Genomic DNA, 19159 nt, shown 5'->3' on the forward strand with positions numbered 1-19159 from the left:
AATGACATTGGCATAGCTTGTTTATGCAGCGGTAGTCTTCCAGCTTCCTCTCAGACAGTTTCCTCTGTCCTGGTGAAGGGTAGGAAAGCGTTGGTGGGGGAAGCCTGATGCTCTCTGGCTTGCCCCTGGATAGCAAGGCACGTATCGCACCTCCCCAAGGGTCCTCATATATATTTTTTCAACGTGGCACACAAACACACTATGCTTTCCTGCCATTACTTTGCTGAGAGCTATGGGGGTTTAGAAAAACTAATAGCCCACTAAAAATACTTGGAGCCCGGAGCCTGGGCCGGGGCTTTTTCCTGCGTTGCTTCCAGTGTACGCGTGGGCCATTGAGGAAGGAGGAAACGAGCAGCTCTGGTTGTATGGGGGTTTCCTGCACGACATTATAAAGAGTTCCCTCCCTCCAACCTCCCCTCACACCGTTGGTCAGAGCCAGTGGAGGCTGTGGGTGAGCCCCTGCTCCACGTCTTTGATTGTAGACTGAACACCGAGCCGAGGGGGTTTGACATCAGTGTGGTGCACGTTAGTTCTCGTCCCTGCTGGTCGGGGTGAGTAGGAAAATGGTTTTCTCAGTATATTCTTAACTGTCTGTTCACTGCTTGATTTGCTTGACTTGTTTGTTTTTAAAAGGAGATGTTTATGATTTTTTTTTCTTGATAAATCCAGTTAAGTTTGGAAAAGCAATCAGATGTCATATCTTTCAATTTAAACTTACATTTCTGCTATGAAATGGTTGAATTTTTTTGTTTTCACATTTAATGATGAACTTTCAGTAATTACCACTTTGCTGCAATTTGCAACTTATATCTGCATTATAATAGTAAAGCTTCAAGTGGATCAAGTGGATTAAGTGGAAGTTTCTTGTGTTTTTCCTCATGCAGGTACGAGTAGGGAGCTGGTCTCACCTAACACATGTGTCTGGAACACTCCAGTCTATTTATTCTATAAGTTACACACAGGTGGGTTACTACTGTGGATCTTCTCATGCAAGGATTCAAAATGTCAATTCATTCATTGCGACTAAGTCATGCAATGAACTGTTGCATTTGAATCCCAAGTTGTGTAACTCCTTCTCTTCAAACATAGATAAGCGTGATGGAGGTCTTGGGAGGATTCAGGGTCGACAGGGAGCGGGAGCTGAGGGCTGAGGGATACGTGAAGGAGTTTACACGCCACTCCAACGATGTGCTGCTGAACCTGAACGAACTCCGGCACCGCAACATCCTGACCGACACCACCCTGGTCGTCGGCAACGTGCACCTACGGGCGCACTGTGCCGTGCTTGTGGCCTGCAGGTCAGTGCGCGGGCCAGGGCATTACACAAAATAGTCCCTCTCTGTTCTCATGCCATGCAGGAGGGTGGAGGTTTTTTTCTGGTGCAGTTTTCAAAGGAGTGTTTCCCTGATGACAGTGGCAAATGTGTCTGGTTGAAATGAGCAGTGTTTCCTGTCTTTTCCCTTGATGACACAGTCCTCTGTAATGCTTTGGCTTTTCCTCATGACTCATACATGTTGTTTGTCCTACTAATTTTATGTTGTCTCCTTCACTTTTCCCACTTTCCACTTTGGACATCAGTTGTTTTCTCATCTCTTTCCCTCCTTTTCTGTTCTATTCCCCTTATCCAAAACACATTTCATCCACATTGATACTGAGATCATTTGCATAATATACCTAAAATATTTCTATCTTCCTGTCTCTCCTCTCAGTGGGTTCTTCTACTCGCTGTACTCCCGTCGCGTGCTGCTTCAGGGGCGTGGTGGCAATGGCGAGCAGCTCATGACCGTCTCACTCCCCAACACCTTGGACCCATCTAGCGTCTCCCTGCTGCTCGACTTCATGTACACCTCCCGTCTCCCTCTGACGCCGAGCATCGTCCCAGGGGTGCTCGCTGCTGCGGCCTACTTGCAGATGGACCACGTGGCCGATACCTGCCGGGATTTCATGCACCTGCACTGGTGAGGGGTGGGAAAGAACCTCTGTAGTCAAGCCAGGACAGAGTTTGTCTTTGTGGATTGATACTGTAGCGGATGATGAGATATATATATATATATATATATATATATATATATATATATATAAAACTCATGAGTCATCCAGTGTAATTCAATTGGATTTATCTTAATGTTTAATTTTGCATGTATTTGACTTGGGTGATTGACAGGTTCTTTGTTTTTCAGCAGGGACAATATGAGTGCAAGACACCCACAGTTGGAGCTGGACTCCGGTGTGTCTGTGGCCTCTGTAGCCCCCAAAGGAGGGGACCTGCCTTACCCAGGACCGATGGCAGGGGCAACAAGGTAAGAGAAAACAAAAACAAAACTTTAATCCATCTGCTGATGCATTCAAGGGTTGATCTTGGCAACCGGAGTATATTAATGTGCGTGAGGGTATGTTTACAGATTGTCACAAGTGTGTCTGCTGGTGGTCTGTGTTTGTGTGCCTTTGTCTGTTGACAGGTTTTAGCTCATTACAGCACTTCCTTTGTTTCTCCCGCAGGGTCCCTGTGGAGGGTGGGGGCTCTCTCAAGCAAGGGGCTTTCCCGTCCAGCCAGCCCAGGTCAAAGGAGCTAAAAGGAGAGCCTGAGTCGCCCCTCACCGGGCCCCCGACCCCATCTCCGGACAGCCCCGCCCGCTCCAGCTGCCAACCGAACTCTCCAGCTGAGTCCAACACCTGTAACAAAAACCTTGTGGTAAGTTTTGGAGAAAATGAAGAAGATGCCGTTGATTGTAATACTGAAAATTAACACAAGGAGCCCTTAAAAATGTGACTGTCTCCTTGAAGCTTTGTTTTATCAGTAAGTAATATAATGTTTCTTGTTTGTTTTTTCAGAGTGATACCAAAGCCACACCAGACCCAAAGGCCTGCAACTGGAAGAAATACAAGTACATCGTCCTCAACCCTCTGTGTGCTGCGACCACAGTGAAGGAAGAGGAGATGGAGGAACCCCAAAGTCAAGCATCACCCATCACGGACAGGATGGGTTTGACACCCAAAGCCCCAGCAGAGGCGTGGTCTGGAGAAGTGCCTGGTCAGATTGATAGGTAGGAGGCTTGTATGAGCTGGATTGATGAGAACTAATAAATAAAAACAGAGTGTGTGTTTACAAATCCATATTCATGAACCTTTCTCTCCATCAGACAGGGGCAGGCCTCCTGCTACGAGGGTTCTGGCCGAGCCCCTCCCCTCGGGCCATCCCCCTCTGTGGATCCCCTAATAGTGCCCCCCGCCCACAAGGAGGGAACAGGTATAAAGCAACACTTCACACAGTTCGTTTACACACATTATTAGCATCACAGTCACTGCCCTGGTGTGTTCAATATCTTCATGCTTGTGTTTTGTGCGCCTCTCCAGTTTCACCCTGCGCCATTTTCCCCAAACTGGACCCCACTGACCCAGAAGCTGCCCATCACAACCAACATGCGATCAAACGTGAGAACTACTACGTGCCCTACTGTTACCCTGGCAACCTTCAAGGAACCAAGACCACCTGCTCAGGTAAGGCTATATAAAAAAAAAATCCTTTTCTCTCTTTGGATCTTTCTCTTGTCTTTGTTTTAGAAATGAAGAGCCAATATGTAACAACGACCTTCTGCTCCTGCAGGTGACAAGCCGTATCGCTGCAATGTGTGCGGCGCCCAGTTCAACAGACCAGCCAACCTGAAGACTCACTCCCGCATCCACTCGGGGGAGAAACCGTACCGCTGTGACACCTGCGGCGCACGATTTGTTCAGGTGAGGGTTAACTCTGTGAGCGCTTGGGGAATCTTACAAAGCTCTCCTCAATAAAACAGGTGTCAGTCATGTTAACACACATTGTTGTCTTCTCTCAGAGAATACTGTATATCCTTTATGTCTTTTAGAAATACCTGTGGATGCCTTTAATCAGTGATAAAAATTTCTAGATATGAATTTCTCTGGGTGGTCTGGTCATACCTGACACCAAAGTTTTATTTGAGTGTTGACGAGACGAAACTTGTCTTGTCTAATGCTTTAACTAATTTGTTCCATCTGTCAAACCTCTCATCATATTTGTGTGGTTTGTCTGTGTGCTACAGGTTGCCCACCTCAGGGCCCATGTCCTGATCCACACAGGTGAGAAGCCTTACCCCTGCCACACCTGTGGCACCCGCTTCCGTCACCTGCAGACCCTGAAGAGCCATCTGCGCATCCACACCGGAGAGAAGCCTTACACTGTGAGTGAGAACGCTGCCCGGCGTACATCATATGACTTTGTCCTGTCATGACTTTGCTGTCTAACCTGCCGATTCCTCCTTGTTCTTCAGTGTGAGAAGTGCGACCTGCACTTCCGCCACAAGAGCCAGCTGCGTCTTCACCTGCGCCAGAAACACGGGGCCGTCACCAACACCAAGATCCGCTACAAGGTCCTGACGGAGCCCTATCAGCCTATACTGCAGGCCTGCTGAAGACTCGTCACTCATGACAAGCAGAATAACATCTGCTTAACATCTGCATCTGTTAGGAAAATGTGAAATTTTGTGAATTGGCATCTGCTTTTTGAATACGAGGTCGTAATTTATACATTCTAACGCACTGATTAGATGAGACCAAAATGGATTACACTCACAAATAATGTTTATTATCAGAATGTTGTTGGATGAAGTTTGGAGTTTGGAGTTTGGAGCGAACATAACATACTTAAGCATTATTAGTATGAATGTTATTGGTTAATCAGGAATCCTGGGAGGGGGGAGTATGAGATCGAGATGATGTTAATAAAAGTGTTTTTGAAGGTTTGTGAAGGGACTGAAGGAGGGGAGTGAGACATGGAAAGAAAGGATTTGTACTTGAGGTTGTGTGCACACTGAATTTTGAAGAATTGAGAGGATGTGAACTGTTTGAAAGAAAGATAAAGCAAGTTTTATGAAGGGGGAGGTGGTGAATTTTGTAGTTTTGTAGTGGGGTTTGAAGCTTGGAGAAGCACTTAAATCAGTGTTAAGATACTGAAGTTTTCTTCCTAAACATGTATTTAACTCAGATTTATCTTAACCTTGAGGCCTGGGGCCTGTGTGTTCTGCAGCAATATCTGCTCTTTTGGTCCAAGCAGGCAAAGGACTTAGTCTTGTAGTGAAGATAAAGTATAAAAATTAAAAGATATGGGTTTTTTTTTTGTGACACGAGAAAAGAAAAAAGATGACTGTAAGCAAATGGATAATTAATAATGTTAAATTTGTATGTGTATGAGTTCATTTGCTGGACAAAGATGGTTTTTTACAAGTTAAATTAAATCATTTTTATATCAATTGGACTTTTGGTGTGTGGTGTCTCATTTATCTATCATACTATGAAATATATAATGTTAGATTTGATGTAAAAACAAGATATCCAAAAACAAGGTGCTGGGTTAAAAAAACCAAACAATTGCTGACCAGACCACATGTATTTTCAAGCTCTTATAGCAAATAAACTGTGTGCTCTCGCTCTCTCTCTCTCTCTCTCTCTCTCCACCACACTTCCCTGCTTCAGCCTTTCTCCTCCCTGAACTTCCTTCCTCTCATTAACACGCTCGTTCTACCCATGAATCACGTCTTCTGTTCTGCCATTTCTCTAGATTTTGTTTTGTTTCTTTCTTGGTGCTGGTGTGGAAACAATGAAGCCGAGGGCACCTGTTTCCTCCAGGGTCCTAATACCCTGTCCACACACTACCAGTCGACAACACGTGTGCGAGCTCGCTGGTGCTTCCTGAAGGTGAAGGGGGTGACTGTGTAGGGGCTGCAGACTCCTGGTCAACTCTCCCACCCTCTGTCATCCCGGCTTCCTGCCGCCTGATGAGTTGTGGCTAGTCGGGCTTATTGTCCACGCTCAGTTTGACAAACGTTGGAAGTTTGACGGGACTTTCCAACCTTCCCCCCCCCCCCCCGCCACCACTGAAAAAAAGAAAAGAGAACATGTAGTTTTTTCCCTTTATCAATTTGAGGCCAATCACACCCTTTCAGACGTCTCCCTTCAAATCAGGTCACAAAAGAGAAAAAATCAGGAAGTGAATATGACATGGGAAATGTGTACTTATTTCAACTTTTAGGGATTTTATCAAAATGTTATCAAGAAATCTTTCCTCAGGGCACATGAAACAAGAATGAACCCTGAAGACCCTGACATCTTTAGATGTTGTGGCTGTCTCCCTCTAGTGTCAGTCTCCAACTCCAAACTGTCCAACTTAAATCTGATCTTTTTGAGATGTTTTTGGAGAATAAAGGCAGACTGAAGTTTTCCTAAATTTAATTTTTGGAGTTGATTTTGACTGCTCATTCTTTACCTTGGAAATAGCAGTTTCATTATTTCAACAGTTACACAGCAACTGAGCAAACTCCATGTGTTGATGCAGACTGTGTGATATGGTAGAAAGCTGCAGAACAAACGAGTAAGGAGACTTGAGATTATCTTGTCTCACCATCAATTCTTTCATGTTTAAATATATAACATTATAAACAGTTGGCAGTGTAATTTTGAGCTCAGTAATTTTTACTGTCTTGCAATACTAGACTATATAATATTTCAAAGAGGTGGTAAAAGCTCTGATACTTTGTTTTGTTTTGTTCATGCTCTCTTTAAACTTTGATAAAACAGGAATTGCAAAATTACATGATATTACAAATGAGAGGATAGTTTAAGTTGCTCACTGAGAATTTTATTTGTAGACCTACCATTAAACATATTGGCATAATAAAGGACTTTAGGAGGAGAAATGTACTCGACATAATCAATAAAATAAAATGATTGGTAGTTATAGGCAAATATTTAGTATAATAAGTGTTATGAACATGTGAAAAACTGTCCACAAAGGCTTTGTGATGGAGATTTTCATGTCAAGACTTCATGGCAAACATGTCCAGTGTGCGCGTTCCCGTCGGGCTTGTGCACGCGGCCGGTTACCGCTCTTCTCAGTGAGTACTGTTGAACTTGCTGCTGCTGCTGCTCATGTTGACAGGACCCGTTGTCATTTAGCTGTTTACCACAGTGAACCTGGAGACTGTGGACCATGTGCTGCTCCGGAGGAAGCTGACAGACCGAGCCGAGCCCAGGCTGACGGTGAGTGGAGTGGAGTCAACGCTAGCAGAGTGACTCTTTGGCCTGAGGGCGGTTTAAAGTGCTGTTATTATTAACGTACTATCAGTTAAACACGATAACATCTGAGTCACAGTCGGTCACAATCAGCCTTCTAGGTTTCACGTAGTCACGGGTTATGAAACCGTTTTCTCCGGTAAGCGTTAATTCTCACTCACGCACGCGCTCACACAAAGAGCTTGTTGGCAAGATTTGAAAATGAATTTAAAATTATCGTGAAAAACGTTAGCATAATTTGCCTGTCGCCAAAAAAAAACGTGCCAACATTTGTTGCCATTCTGGTGTTAATACAGCCGCGTGTGGCAGCCATTGCGCAGGCGCCTTGGGGAGCCGACGTCATCTACGTGGAGTGGTGCGTGCTCAGTTTCCAGTGCGCGTTCACGACTGTCGACCTGTCCAGGGCAGTCTACCTGAGTAATTAATTAACATGGGTGAAGCTGACTGAGTCCTTGAACAGCAGGTGTTTGCAGGTGCGTGTTTCCTTCTGTTGTTTGCAGTCAATATGTTTTTATGATTTGGCTTCAGCAATAATTCATCAAGCAACTTCATACGATTCTGACTTGTGCATAAGTGTGAATTTAGCTGATACAGCAAAAATACAAATAAAAAAGACACCCAAGAAAATAGAGCAGAGAGAAGTTGTACTTGTATTGAAATAAAAACAACTCAGAAAGTGTTCATAGTACTGGGAGAGAGAGTAGAAACTCACTATAGCAAAGGTTTAGTTCTTTAGTCCCTCCCTCCCTTTAGTAAACTGCACAATTACATTTTCTATGAATTTTATTTCTCAGGATGAAGGTCAATGTGCTTGTGCTGTGAATAAAATACAGCTGGGGAATCTTTTATTCTTTGTTTGTCAGAAACTACTCAAATTGACATATAATGGATCTAAAAATACACGAATCAGTCTATAAAATACCCAGCATGTATTAGTCCCCGCCAGTTGCTTGAGTGGAGGACTTGATCTCAGTGTTTCTCAGCCCTCTGACGTAAATTTATTATTTTTGATTTTGGGCTACATAAATAAAATTGACTTGACACCAGCCTATGAAAATGAAGAACGGGTGATTTCCTGTACCTTCACCATCATCAATGCTGAGATGTCGGTTGCAGTACCCATGTTGGTTTCTCAGAAAACAGAAAATAAATATTTGGCAAGTACATCATGTGATCATGGTGTGAAACTCTCTACTCTCTCTAAAACAGATTGTGCTTCACTGAGGTGTTAGAGAAGCTCCTGCATCTCCTGCAACAGGTTGGTTTCACATTCAGCAGCCATCTCACCAACATTTACAGTAACAGTGTGAAACACAGACTGCAGCTCCTGTTGAGTTACTGTTGTTTTTGTCGAAGTTAGAATTTCCTGCTTTGTGAGCATCAGGTCTTTAAAGGTTGTGTGTGTTTGAGAGTGTGTTAGCTGCAAATTCCTGTCATTCCTGCAGGAGCGAAGTGAGTGGTATTAGTCAGGAATGGATCAGCTCACTGTGCTACATGTTGCTTTGGCTTATTTTTTCAGCTCAGCAAATTAAGGAGCAGAGGGGCAAATACTGCTCAACCAGCAGCACAAATAATCTGAATTATTGTTTTGATTTTTGCATAGTTTACTTGAAATAAAAAGTGAACCGATACCGCCACTATATTTTTAAATAAACAGTTGACTTTTTTTGCAGTAAAGCTGCAGTTAACTGAAAGCCACTGCAGGACAAATAAACTTGTTTTTATGTTGAGAAACTTCAAACAAAGCTGAATTTGTTGAGAGCACGTCAGTGACAACTTTTTTTTTTTTTTATGTTGGTGAGCTGATGAGTCACATCAAAGACGAGGCACAGCTTTCGGGAAACCGTACAGTAGCAGCTGACTGCTGACTAAAACATCAACCAGAATGAAAATGGAGAAAACTCCTCTAGAGACTGTGGTAACAGCAGGTCACAGAAAGTCAATAACAAGAGCGCATTGACTGCTAAAGATCAAAGTTGTGTACTTGAAGAGGGGCTTCAGCGCTGTTTGCATATTGTGTGTCGTGCTGCAGCTGTATTTCCACAGCATCATGTGAGGACGCATCATGTGACCGGCGAGTTGCTGTCATCGGCACAAAATGTGCTTGAGGTGCTTTTCTCTTAAAAATTAAAAACAGTGTGATGAGGCTCACAGTGTTGTTGTAGTGTGTTCTTATGATTTTTAAACGCTCCAGAAACCAGGAGATAAGATCAAGTTTCTCTGTATGTGTGTGTGTGTGTGTGTGTGTGTGTGTGTGAGTGCATAGATACTTGAGCTGTGCATCAGATTTCTCTTTTATTGGCATACATCTGGGTGTTGAGACAGTTCCCTCCCAAGAGATTGTTCAACCGAAATGTTAAGCCAACCAGAACTTGATACTTGTAGGCTTGTGATTATTTTAGGTGTCTGCCTGAGCCATCACCAAAGGCTCTTGCTGTTGGAAATAGCACATCTGCTCCTCCTCCCTAAAGGATAATGTTATATAATGCTATAAAACATCACAGGAAACTCAGCAGTCGTTTTTGAAAATGAGCTTTTGAGAACAGAGGCATCAAAATATTCTTCTCAGAGTGTACTTTAAGTCATAAGTTATTTTTGTATTCGTCCAAGTATAAGTACACACACACACACACACACACACACACACACACACACACACACACACACACACACACACACACACAGCAGCAGTGAGCAGCCACAGTGCGGCGTTAGGTGCCTTGCTCTCGGGCACTTTAGCTGTGGATATTGCTGGAGGGGAAAGTGCTGTTCATTCACTCTGCCCTTGCCCACATTTCTTCCTGCCAGTTTAGGGATCTAAACTTCTCTCACCTCTAGGACATGGCTGACCCCAGCATACAAATTCCCAGTTAACAGAAACATACTTTATAAAAGTGCAACAGACCTTGTAAATCATTCTTAAACCTTGAGGCAAATGCTGAAAGAGACATATGTGTGTTTGCATAGTGAGCTATATGTGGCCAGCAGAGGAGAACATGGTTATGATCAGATGTTGAAGTTGCAAATTGTCTTATTACTGCATTAGAAAGTGAAAAGACAAGTGAAGAATAACAATAACTAGAAAACCGCCCTGGAAATTCACCAGCTATTAAGAACAGAAAATAAAGGCATTTCTAGTTTCTGCGTCACTTCCTGCAGATTACTGTAAACTCCCTAAAGCAGAAGTCTGGTGAAAGTGGATTGAACACACTTGTTGATATTTCAGTATCGATGCATCATGAACCCTGGTCAGAGTTCACCTCTCACCTATATCTGGTTCTCAAATGGAGGTCAACTAGTTGAGCAGCTCACTCACACTTACTTGTCACAACACACACACAGGGAATTTATTGGCCCGTGGGAAGTTAATGATTATGGATATTGACAACCACAGAGCTGATCTGAGACTGAGTTCTGCACTGTTGCTAAGGGTGATCTGACTGTCCGTGGTGCTTCTTACGCCGACCTACATTTTATCGTATTTTCACAGACTCTGTCTTCGACATGACCAAACACAAGCCCAAAGCAGAGAGCCGGAGTGATGAAGCGGAGGGTCCAGATGGAGGGTGGGGCTGGGTGCTGGTCGGCGCCCTGTTCGTCAGCACGAGCCTCGTGTTCGGGCTGATGCGCAGCCTGGGGATCTTCTTCGTGGAGTTTGTCCAGTACTTTGAGGAGAGCGCCCAGGCCATCTCCTGGATCTCTTCAACAGGCCTGGCAGCACAGCAGTTCTTTAGTGAGTATGAAATTAAAATGCGTATTATTATAATATCTCAGACCCTAAGAAGAGGAAGATGTCTTCCCACTGTTTATTTTTTTTGACAGCTAGTTATTCAATAGATATTCAAGATACACTGATATAAAACAAACAAAAGTATTAAATTCTCACATTTAAGAAGCTGGAAGCAGTCAATGGTTGGCATTTTTTGGCATTACTTAGATGATTATTCAATAATCAAAAGCATTATACAATTATTTATCTATTAGATTAATCCATTTATCATTTTCAGCACATTTTGTAATTTTCCTGTTAAGTTTTTACTATTTACACATGAAGGGATTTGATGAAAGAGAAGCAACTGAAACAAGGTCATTAATTGAATCTGAGCCATTTGGTCTGAGAGAACAGGGCTGCAGCTCAGCCCTTTAACAAGCACCTGTGGGGTCACTCATTACAAAGACATGCCCTGCAGCCAGATTTCAAAATCGCACAACTTTATTTTACATTCTAGGGCAGATCCCAAAGTCTCCACACATACTAAATATGTCAGGATGAGATAAAGATAAGAGGATAAGACGGATAGAAAATTTCATCTGGACAGCCATAAAAACATGAGTTTGAATATTTCAGTGTAAACATCATTTACCTTCAGTGGAGCTAAAACTAGCTGGTACAGGATATACATGGTGGAATAAGACGGATTTTGGCAAGTGTCCTGACTAATGGAGGCACCTGTATGTGTTTGTGTTGCAGGTCCTCTAGGTGCAGCGCTGTGTAATGCATATGACACCCGGGTGGTGGTGATGACGGGGGGCTTTCTCGCTGGACTCGGCCTCATACTCGCCTCGCAGGCCACCAGCCTTGTTCATCTCTACCTCACTATGGGTGTCGTTTCAGGTCATATATATGAAAGTCCTATAATACCAGTCAAAGTAACGGGTTTACTTCCTCTTCCTGTGACACAGCTGGATTACAAACATCCCTCCTTTACTTTTAGAGGGCTGCTCGTCTTCGTTTACCTCGTTAAGTGTTTACCTGTCAACAAACTGACCTCTCACCTTCCCTCCGTTCCCTCCTCCAGGTTTGGGCTGGGGACTGGTCTTCACTCCCATGGTGGCCACCGTCATGGCTCACTTCACGCGGCGCCGCACCCTGGCGTTGGGACTGGCGTTCTCCAGCATCGGCATTTCCTCCTTCGCTTTCAACCCGCTCTTCCAGCTTCTGGTGGAGATGTACGCCTGGCGGGGGGCCCTGCTGATTCTGGGGGGGCTCAGCCTCAACATTGTTCCCTGCGGGGCTCTCGTCCGCCTGAAGCGACGCCCTAAAGCCCCGCAAAAGGTGCCGTCTTCTTTTGTGGAAGCTTATATATCTGCAGCAGCGAAGTTGGTGATTCTGTAAATGATTTCTATGGGATGACTCTTCTACCTCTGGTCATGTGAGGACTGTTTCATCTCTGTGATCGAGAGGGATTTATAGTTCGATCATAATTTGATAATTTTTTCTTAACCCCTCAGGTGGATTCAGAGAGCAGCTCATCATGTGCTGCGGTGCTGCGACGAGTCTCCTCCTACCTGGAGCTGCCGCTGCTCTTCGAGAGGCCTTATCTCAGCTACACCGCAGCCATCACTCTTCTTAATGTCGGCTACTTCGTTCCATATTTCCACCTGGTGGCCCACAGCCGCCAAGTCGGCTTCTCAGAATACCAAGCTGCTTTTGTCATGTCCGCCGCCGGAGCTACAGACATTTTGGGCCGCATAGCGTCAGGCTGGTTCGCTGACCTGGGACACTTCCGGCTGATCCACTTGCTGAGCTTGTGGACAACCCTGGCGGGAGTGTTCATCATGCTGCTGCCTGTGAGCTCTTTGTGTGGTTCTTATGCTGCACTGATGGTGATCAGCCTCCTCTACGGCTTCTGCTCCGGCGCTTTGACCTCTTTGGTTTTCGCGGTGGTGCCCATGATTGTGGGCGTGGAGCGCATGATGGGTGCCCTCGGGCTGCTGCAGCTCATCGAGAGCGTCGCAGGACTGCTGGGGACACCTCTGTCAGGTAGGAGCACGCCGAGGGAGCAGACTGATGTAGAGCCAGAGGAGCTGTACTGAGTTTTATTCACAATAGAGAAAGTAAAAGCTGAGTTTATAAAATAAACCAACATATTGTTGAGTGCAGTGTGTTTATATAGACTGTGTCTCCCAATGTAGGTCACGTCAGCGTGTTTCATATTATCTCAAGTGACATAACTCAGCTGCTAAACAGGTTAACACACTGAAGCTAAAGTAGTCAAATATTAATTGGTGTAATCAGTGTCGGCAAGTTCCCTTACACCTTCCTCTGTTTTCTTAAGTATTATTTCTGACCCCGACTCATACTGTTCCCACACAGGAGTCAGCAGGTCGTACGTCTCTACAGAATAGAGTCAGAGTAGTTAGAGCAGGATGTTTTCGAAGTGTCAGTTCAACCAAATTACAAAGGACCTTTCACTTACATCAAGTGGTGTCGGAGAACGCAGATAATGTTGTTTGTGTTTGGTTTCTCTCTCCATCTCGCTGCAGGGGAGGGTTTTTGTATGTGGTGCTCAAAGCATTGAAAAAACAGTCGTGTCTGTGATACTCTGGAAGTTATTTCTCAAAATGTCAACTCCTCCTTTAACGAGATCATAATGTCACAGTGATAAAACCCCACATGTAATCAGGACTGTATTGAGTCTTTTTCTTAATTAGCATGAGGCTAATATTATGCGCTTTATTTAAGTTCTTATAATTTTTATCAGTTTTATTTGCGCCCTTATGTTCTTGATTTCGCCATGAATGTATGTATTTCCTACACATGCCATGCAATATCCCTTTTGTTAATATGCTCTGTGTTTTAATGTGATTATTTTATTATTTCTCCGTATTTTCTCCAAGGGTTGCTCAAGGACATCACAGGCAACTACGTGGCCTCCTTCATGGTAGCGGGCAGTTTCCTCATTCTCGGTACTTTGACCATGGCCACTCTTCCCCACTACTTCTCCTGCACAGAACCACCAGCTCCTCAAAGACGTTCCCATGACGACAAAGATAAGAGTTACCATTCAGAGCTGGCACAGATCAATAGTTCGCCTTCTGACACGAGTCATGGAGGAGCTCAATGATGTGGATCAGCTTCAAGACTGTGTGAGTTAAAGGACCAAGAGTCTTATTATTCAATCTTCAGACAGGTCAGTGTAACTGTGTCGCCTCCCTAAAGACACTTACAGTAAGTATACAGTTGCACATATTGAAGAATGGCTGTGTGTTTGCATTATACCTCAGAGATTCAGACCCAAAAGTGAAGCTCACTGTGAAAGCTCTGACAGCAGAAAGGGGCCAATGAGTTGCTCTCTCTCACAGCAGAACCTCAGTTTGATGTTTAGGTCAGTACCTCCTGCCTGAAAGATAATCTGGGCATTGAAATGTTTTATTTACAATGTACAGATGTGTGGCTGCTTTACATGCACTGCAGGCTGGCAATGCAAGATAGGGAATAGGAATGAAAATGTGATTTGAATTTTGCCACTGAGTTTGCACATTCAGCGTACTTAACTTGAGAAACTGAGAAAGAAATGTTTTATTTTCTTGGTGGTTCATATGAAATGTGAATCTGACTTTATATATCTTTATATATGTTGCACGTACATGATCAATATTTAACTTTTACTATCTGCATTTAAACGATAGTCTTTTAATGAAGCACACATGACAAGTGTGTGAAGAGCCATGGGCAAGTAGTAGTGAGCCTTCCTGCTGACTGTTGATCTTTACACTCCTGTGTAATTTATGGATGTATATTTATGGGTTAAAGAAACATTTCTTAAAAATAAGCAGCACCACTCTGCTGCTCACTGTTCACACTGATCTATTCGAAGCACAGCAACAGCTCTGTGAAAGAGCTGCAGACCAGTTCTCCCTCTCGACCTCAGGAATTTCTCTTTCCATCAGTGCATTAAAGCGCTGGGCAGGAGCACAAGACTGTTATTTGTGCATTTTCTGATGATACATAACAAGTGCATAAGCACTTTGTACTGTAGTAAACCATAAACCAAGACTGCCTTTGTAAACCAGGGATGTTTGGCTTTGAGAACAGCTGAATGAACACCAGTTTTGCAGGCAGGACATGACCAGGTCAGAGTGACCTGCTGGTTACTGGCAGACTCATTTCAGGGTCCTTGCAGTGCAACAAGCCGCGTGACCAAATATGACACTTGATCGTGCTGGCAGCTACTGAACATTTCAGCTTCAGTAATTGTTGAGAAGTGGAAAAAGTTCGTCTTAATCAGAAATATTTTTACCCTAATGTCTTAAACTTACCACTCAAACCTACTTCAGTCACTGTTTTCAATTAAAATGTGATGTTTTGTACTCAGTTTTGATTAAAAAAAAAAAAACATTGTATTTTTATTTCAATGTGTCTATACTTTATAGGTTCTTGTGTCTCAGCCTTTAACATAAGTAGGCAGATCTGTGGTAAAATCAGACAACCACCAACTTTTTGCCAAGAAGCTCGATCACAGAATGATGGCTCCCTCTGCTGGCGATTTGTACATATACCACCGTGTATCACTTCAAACACAAATGTAGACCATTGAATATTTCCTCATTCCAAATGTCAAATTTAGAGCTTAAACACTTCAACACACTTAAATGTAAGTTTTGTATTACGTTTTATTTATCATATCATGTTACAAATCTGAAGTACCTCACATCAATCGACAAAACAGACTTGAACAGTGTCGAAAAATGTTCCAAATATAAAAAAAAATTCAATTTCAATTGACATAAAATTTCACCTTTTTGCCACAATTACGTCCATTTTCACTAAACATCTTCACTTTATTTTCAGGTATCGAGTCATTTCAAATGCTAAAGGAACATAAAAACTCAGCCCTTTTTGGTTTAAAAAAAAAAAACAATACATTTACTGGATTTAATTAGGAAATCTTGGCAGAGTGATGGTGTTACCCTCTGCTAGACATAAAGACACCTCATGCTGGTCTCATAAAGCTGTTCCAGTGTTTCCACTTGGACACAATTGTTCTGCTCTGACGTGTTTGCACAAAGAATTCACTGTTGGGAGCGTCCGTCCCTCTGAAGTCAACACCAGCTGAGCTATGACTGAACGTGTGGCAGGCAGCCAGGGAAAATCTGTGTATGTATGTGTGTGTGTGTGTGTGTGTGTGTGTGTGTGTGTGTGTGTGCGCGCCTGTGAGCTGAATGCTAGCATGTATGTGTTTTCCAAGTATGTCCGGCTGAAGTGTGAAATGTAGCATTGTACGACAGGTTGAGGAACAGCTGGTTAAGATTTGGGGTCTGCGCTGCGGCGTTTGAGCTTCTCGGGGTTGTTTGAGGCCATGTGTGAAAAGTCTCTGAAGATATCCTGGTAGGTTTCATCACCTGGAAAAAAAAACCGCAGAAGAAGAAATGAGCCTTAAAGCCAGACATTTTTTTAAAATGATTACAAGCTTAAGGGCTGTTAACTTTAAGAATCCAAGGTCAAATTAATGCCATCTTTTCTGGTTTTTAATTCTTCTCTTTATTTCTGGCCACATCCTCTATTTTAATGAGGCACAGCTGTGTTTGAACCATAACATCTTTCCGCAAGAGCTACATAATTTTCACGGGGACATATTCAATTTTAATGACATAAACTCCACCGACTATTTCCTGAACTCATTTAGAGTAGTAGCCCTAAAGCGAGAAGCATGCAACTGAACAAATAAACACACATTAGGGCATGCACATGCACTTTACCTCTTAGTTTTCAGTAGGTGGCACACTGCGCAAGCAGTTGAGACCAGCCGGACATCTCAGCAGGCAGAAGGCAAAGGCACATGAGTGCACACAACAAAGACACACAACGATAAAGCACAGCACGTCAAATACCGACCAGCAGTTGTTTCAAGCAGACAAAAGCCTCACGTTTCCATTCCTTCATGAGTGAAAACTGAAAACGGTTCACGCTGGAAACTGGAGAGAAACTTAACAAAAAAGCCTCGAGGACAATCATGAAAGAATGGACTTTGCAGCTTGAAAAGGAGCCAGATGACAAAATGCAAACACAACCCACTGTTAACCTTAAGCTCAAGGGCTACAGCACAGAGCTCTTGGACCATAAATACAAACAGTGTAAAAGCTCAAACTGTGTCACTATTCACAGAATAGTAGGAGAAAAATCGTCCTTGAGAACCAAACCCAACATTGAATTTAGCTTAAAAACTGGACTGGAAATATCAGCCTAACAAACATCACGATACAAAACAAAATATGTACATGGTGTATGTAAAAACATCCCAAATATACAATATCAGATAAATAGGCCTGATATAGGTCTACTATATCTATACATTTTCTGAAACCTCAGTTACACAACAGTGACATCGGAAACACCCACATGAAACGCTCTCTATTGTTGTTTATTATAGTTATTTGGAGATATTTGTGGGTTTCAAAGTGCAGGATGATGTGCGTTTATAATTGAAAGTGCATGTGGACTCCTGGGATGAATGTTTCACACAATGTCCGTCCTTTGTCTCACAAGACATTTTTCCAGTCTTTGCTGATGAATAAATCTGTTTTCATTTTACGTCCTTTACACTTCATACGGTCGTACCCTGTGTTCTGGCTCGTTCTTGGTTTACAAGAAGTGGATTTTATGCTTCCTCAGAGGAGGCTATTTTCTTTTTTCTTTTTTTCTATCTTAGAAATGATGATGCATGTTTCCTTGAATGATACATGCGAAAGGCCATGAAATGTCTGTGCAAACGTTGCAGATAAACACCACATGACCGCATGCAAAACCAGTGATTTCACCAGTGATGCTTGACAACTAGTGGAAAACATTTCCACATTTTCTTTTTCCTTTTAGCTTACAGCCAAAAACAAGCCCAAATCCAGGGCTGACCTTTATCCCCCACTAATCATTTTGCCCCCCCAGAGCCCAGCCACTTATGTGGTTCTTTATGGCCTGCAGGCTCTTCCTGGTGTGGCCCAGCCCACCTCCGCTCCCGCCCTGTATCCCCCCAGATCCCTGCCCCCCTGAGTGACCTGATTGGCCAAATGCTCCATCCATCTCCCGCATCTCCTTGTTCATTTTGGCAATCCTCAGCCTGAAAGAGAGGAGAGCAGTTAGAGGTCTGTTAACTGTTTACACGTTTCGCATCAGACGTTTCATCGTGTCCCCGAACACTCACAGGGTGACGATGTCGGCGTTGGCGTTGTCCACGGCGATAGTTATAGGGTCTTTCTGGTTCTTGTCTCTGGCGTTGTAGTCCGCACCTCGCTTTAAAAACAGACAAACCAACCTGGGAAAGAAGGGAAACGCATTAAAAGAGACTCTGTGATGTTGTTTGATAATGTGTGAATATTGCATCTCAAAATCCATCAATTTCTTCAGATGTGGTAGAAACACGAACAGGAATGGACAAAAGTTCTTGTGGCTTATTACCTCCTCCTACAGACAAGTAGAACAAATAGGATCTTTCAGGATCACTCAGAAATTTGCCTCAGTCGTTATATTTTTTTATAACCCTTATTCTTGAATGCACTGTCACGCTCGAACCAGACGTGCACCACAGCAGCGCTCAGCAATTTGACTCAGGCGCGAGGAGATTGGAGCCAGATTCAGCTTCAACTTTCAGATAAACAGTGAAATACTGGGCTCTATGTTATCTACATTTTCTCCCTTTTAGGAACATTTGCCAAACAAACGGTCACGTTCGTTTGGCAAAGATTACTTGGTGGAAATGTTGCTGTAAAACAAGCGTCAAACTGCACACAGTTCTGTGATGCTTTAAGATAAAATAAATTCAAAAACCTAATTAAAAGTCTTAAATTAGCGCTTGCAGGCTCTTTTGGAGTTTCTTCTATATTAATTTAATTCATCACTTGCTGAGATTTTCCACTTTACCCAACACTGAAATATCATTTGGGAGAACAAGGTGAATCTATTTAGCTCTTTTAGTGGCTTTGGGCACCGTGCCTAGAGGCTTAAATAGATTTTGTGTGTGTGTATAAAGTAATCTGTTTATTGGTCTGCAGTTGCCTTTCTGTCTGATAAACCAAGCGGTGTCAACCTCTGAGTTTATGAGATAAAAATGTTATTCACAGCGGAAATTTTGTTGTGTATCTTTTTTATTCTTTGTGTTACTGTCAGGCATCTGATTGGCCGTTGTTGTGAGTGTGATAGCCTATTAATGTCTCCACAGTTACATGGTTTATAAGTTGCACTGCCCTCGTGTCACCTTTTTGCACACAGAAGAAACTGATTCTGCACATGTGTGAGTGTGTGTGTGTGTGTGTGTGTGTGTGTGTGTGTGTGTGTGTGTGTGTGTGTGTGTGTGTGTGT

The 19159-nt window shown here is 43.2% G+C and overlaps 3 protein-coding genes across 5 annotated transcripts in view; 2 read left to right on the top strand and 1 right to left on the bottom strand.

Moving 5' to 3' along the window:
* The first annotated feature begins 401 nt into the window (after window positions 1-401).
* On the top strand, window positions 402-5269 carry bcl6b (BCL6B transcription repressor). Its single transcript, XM_023420840.2, has 12 exons — window positions 402-551; window positions 885-962; window positions 1090-1298; window positions 1710-1958; window positions 2181-2300; window positions 2500-2692; window positions 2833-3044; window positions 3141-3247; window positions 3355-3498; window positions 3605-3735; window positions 4059-4196; window positions 4287-5269. Exons 3-12 carry the CDS (start codon window positions 1099-1101, stop codon window positions 4425-4427), a joined length of 1635 nt encoding a protein of 544 aa, XP_023276608.1. The 5' UTR covers window positions 402-551; window positions 885-962; window positions 1090-1098; the 3' UTR covers window positions 4428-5269.
* Window positions 5270-6909: 1640 nt separating this feature from the next.
* On the top strand, window positions 6910-15216 carry slc16a13 (solute carrier family 16 member 13). Of its 3 annotated transcripts, XM_023420826.2 has the most exons (8): window positions 6910-7050; window positions 7380-7556; window positions 8293-8341; window positions 10574-10816; window positions 11555-11698; window positions 11883-12139; window positions 12316-12847; window positions 13705-15216. In XM_023420826.2, exons 4-8 carry the CDS (start codon window positions 10588-10590, stop codon window positions 13929-13931), a joined length of 1389 nt encoding a protein of 462 aa, XP_023276594.1. In that variant the 5' UTR covers window positions 6910-7050; window positions 7380-7556; window positions 8293-8341; window positions 10574-10587; the 3' UTR covers window positions 13932-15216. The 3 variants fall into 3 exon arrangements, with proteins under 3 accessions (XP_023276594.1, XP_023276595.1, XP_023276592.2); XM_023420827.2 differs by lacking the exon at window positions 7380-7556 and having other exon boundaries at window positions 6915-7050; XM_023420824.2 differs by lacking the exons at window positions 7380-7556; window positions 8293-8341 and having other exon boundaries at window positions 6930-7050.
* A 246-nt stretch (window positions 15217-15462) lies between these two features.
* The window catches only part of acap1 (ArfGAP with coiled-coil, ankyrin repeat and PH domains 1), a 21408-nt gene continuing 17711 nt past the window's right edge, over window positions 15463-19159 (bottom strand). The window contains exons 21-23 of the mRNA XM_023420823.2: window positions 18006-18116; window positions 17860-17921; window positions 15463-16209 (exon numbers count right to left, since the gene is read on the bottom strand). Coding sequence (XP_023276591.1) covers window positions 16112-16209; window positions 17860-17921; window positions 18006-18116 — 271 coding nt within the window. The 3' untranslated portion in view covers window positions 15463-16111. The remainder of the gene's footprint in view (window positions 16210-17859; window positions 17922-18005; window positions 18117-19159) is intronic.

This window comes from Seriola lalandi, unplaced genomic scaffold, assembly GCF_002814215.2.
Source record: "Seriola lalandi dorsalis isolate HSWRI2012SDOR001 ecotype SW California unplaced genomic scaffold, Sedor1 jcf7180002054658, whole genome shotgun sequence".
Classification (NCBI taxonomy): Eukaryota; Metazoa; Chordata; class Actinopteri; order Carangiformes; family Carangidae; genus Seriola; species Seriola lalandi.

Coding starts and splice junctions, on each gene's coding strand:
- bcl6b (XM_023420840.2), top strand. CDS start 1,099: ATGGAGGTCTTGGGAGGATTCAGGGTCGACAGGGAGCGGGAGCTGAGG. Junction 3,499..3,604: donor AACCAAGACCACCTGCTCAG/GTAAGGCTATAT, acceptor CTGCTCCTGCAG/GTGACAAGCCGTATCGCTGC. Junction 3,736..4,058: donor GCGGCGCACGATTTGTTCAG/GTGAGGGTTAAC, acceptor TGTGTGCTACAG/GTTGCCCACCTCAGGGCCCA.
- slc16a13 (XM_023420826.2), top strand. CDS start 10,588: ATGACCAAACACAAGCCCAAAGCAGAGAGCCGGAGTGATGAAGCGGAG. Junction 11,699..11,882: donor CACTATGGGTGTCGTTTCAG/GTCATATATATG, acceptor TCCCTCCTCCAG/GTTTGGGCTGGGGACTGGTC. Junction 12,848..13,704: donor GCTGGGGACACCTCTGTCAG/GTAGGAGCACGC, acceptor ATTTTCTCCAAG/GGTTGCTCAAGGACATCACA.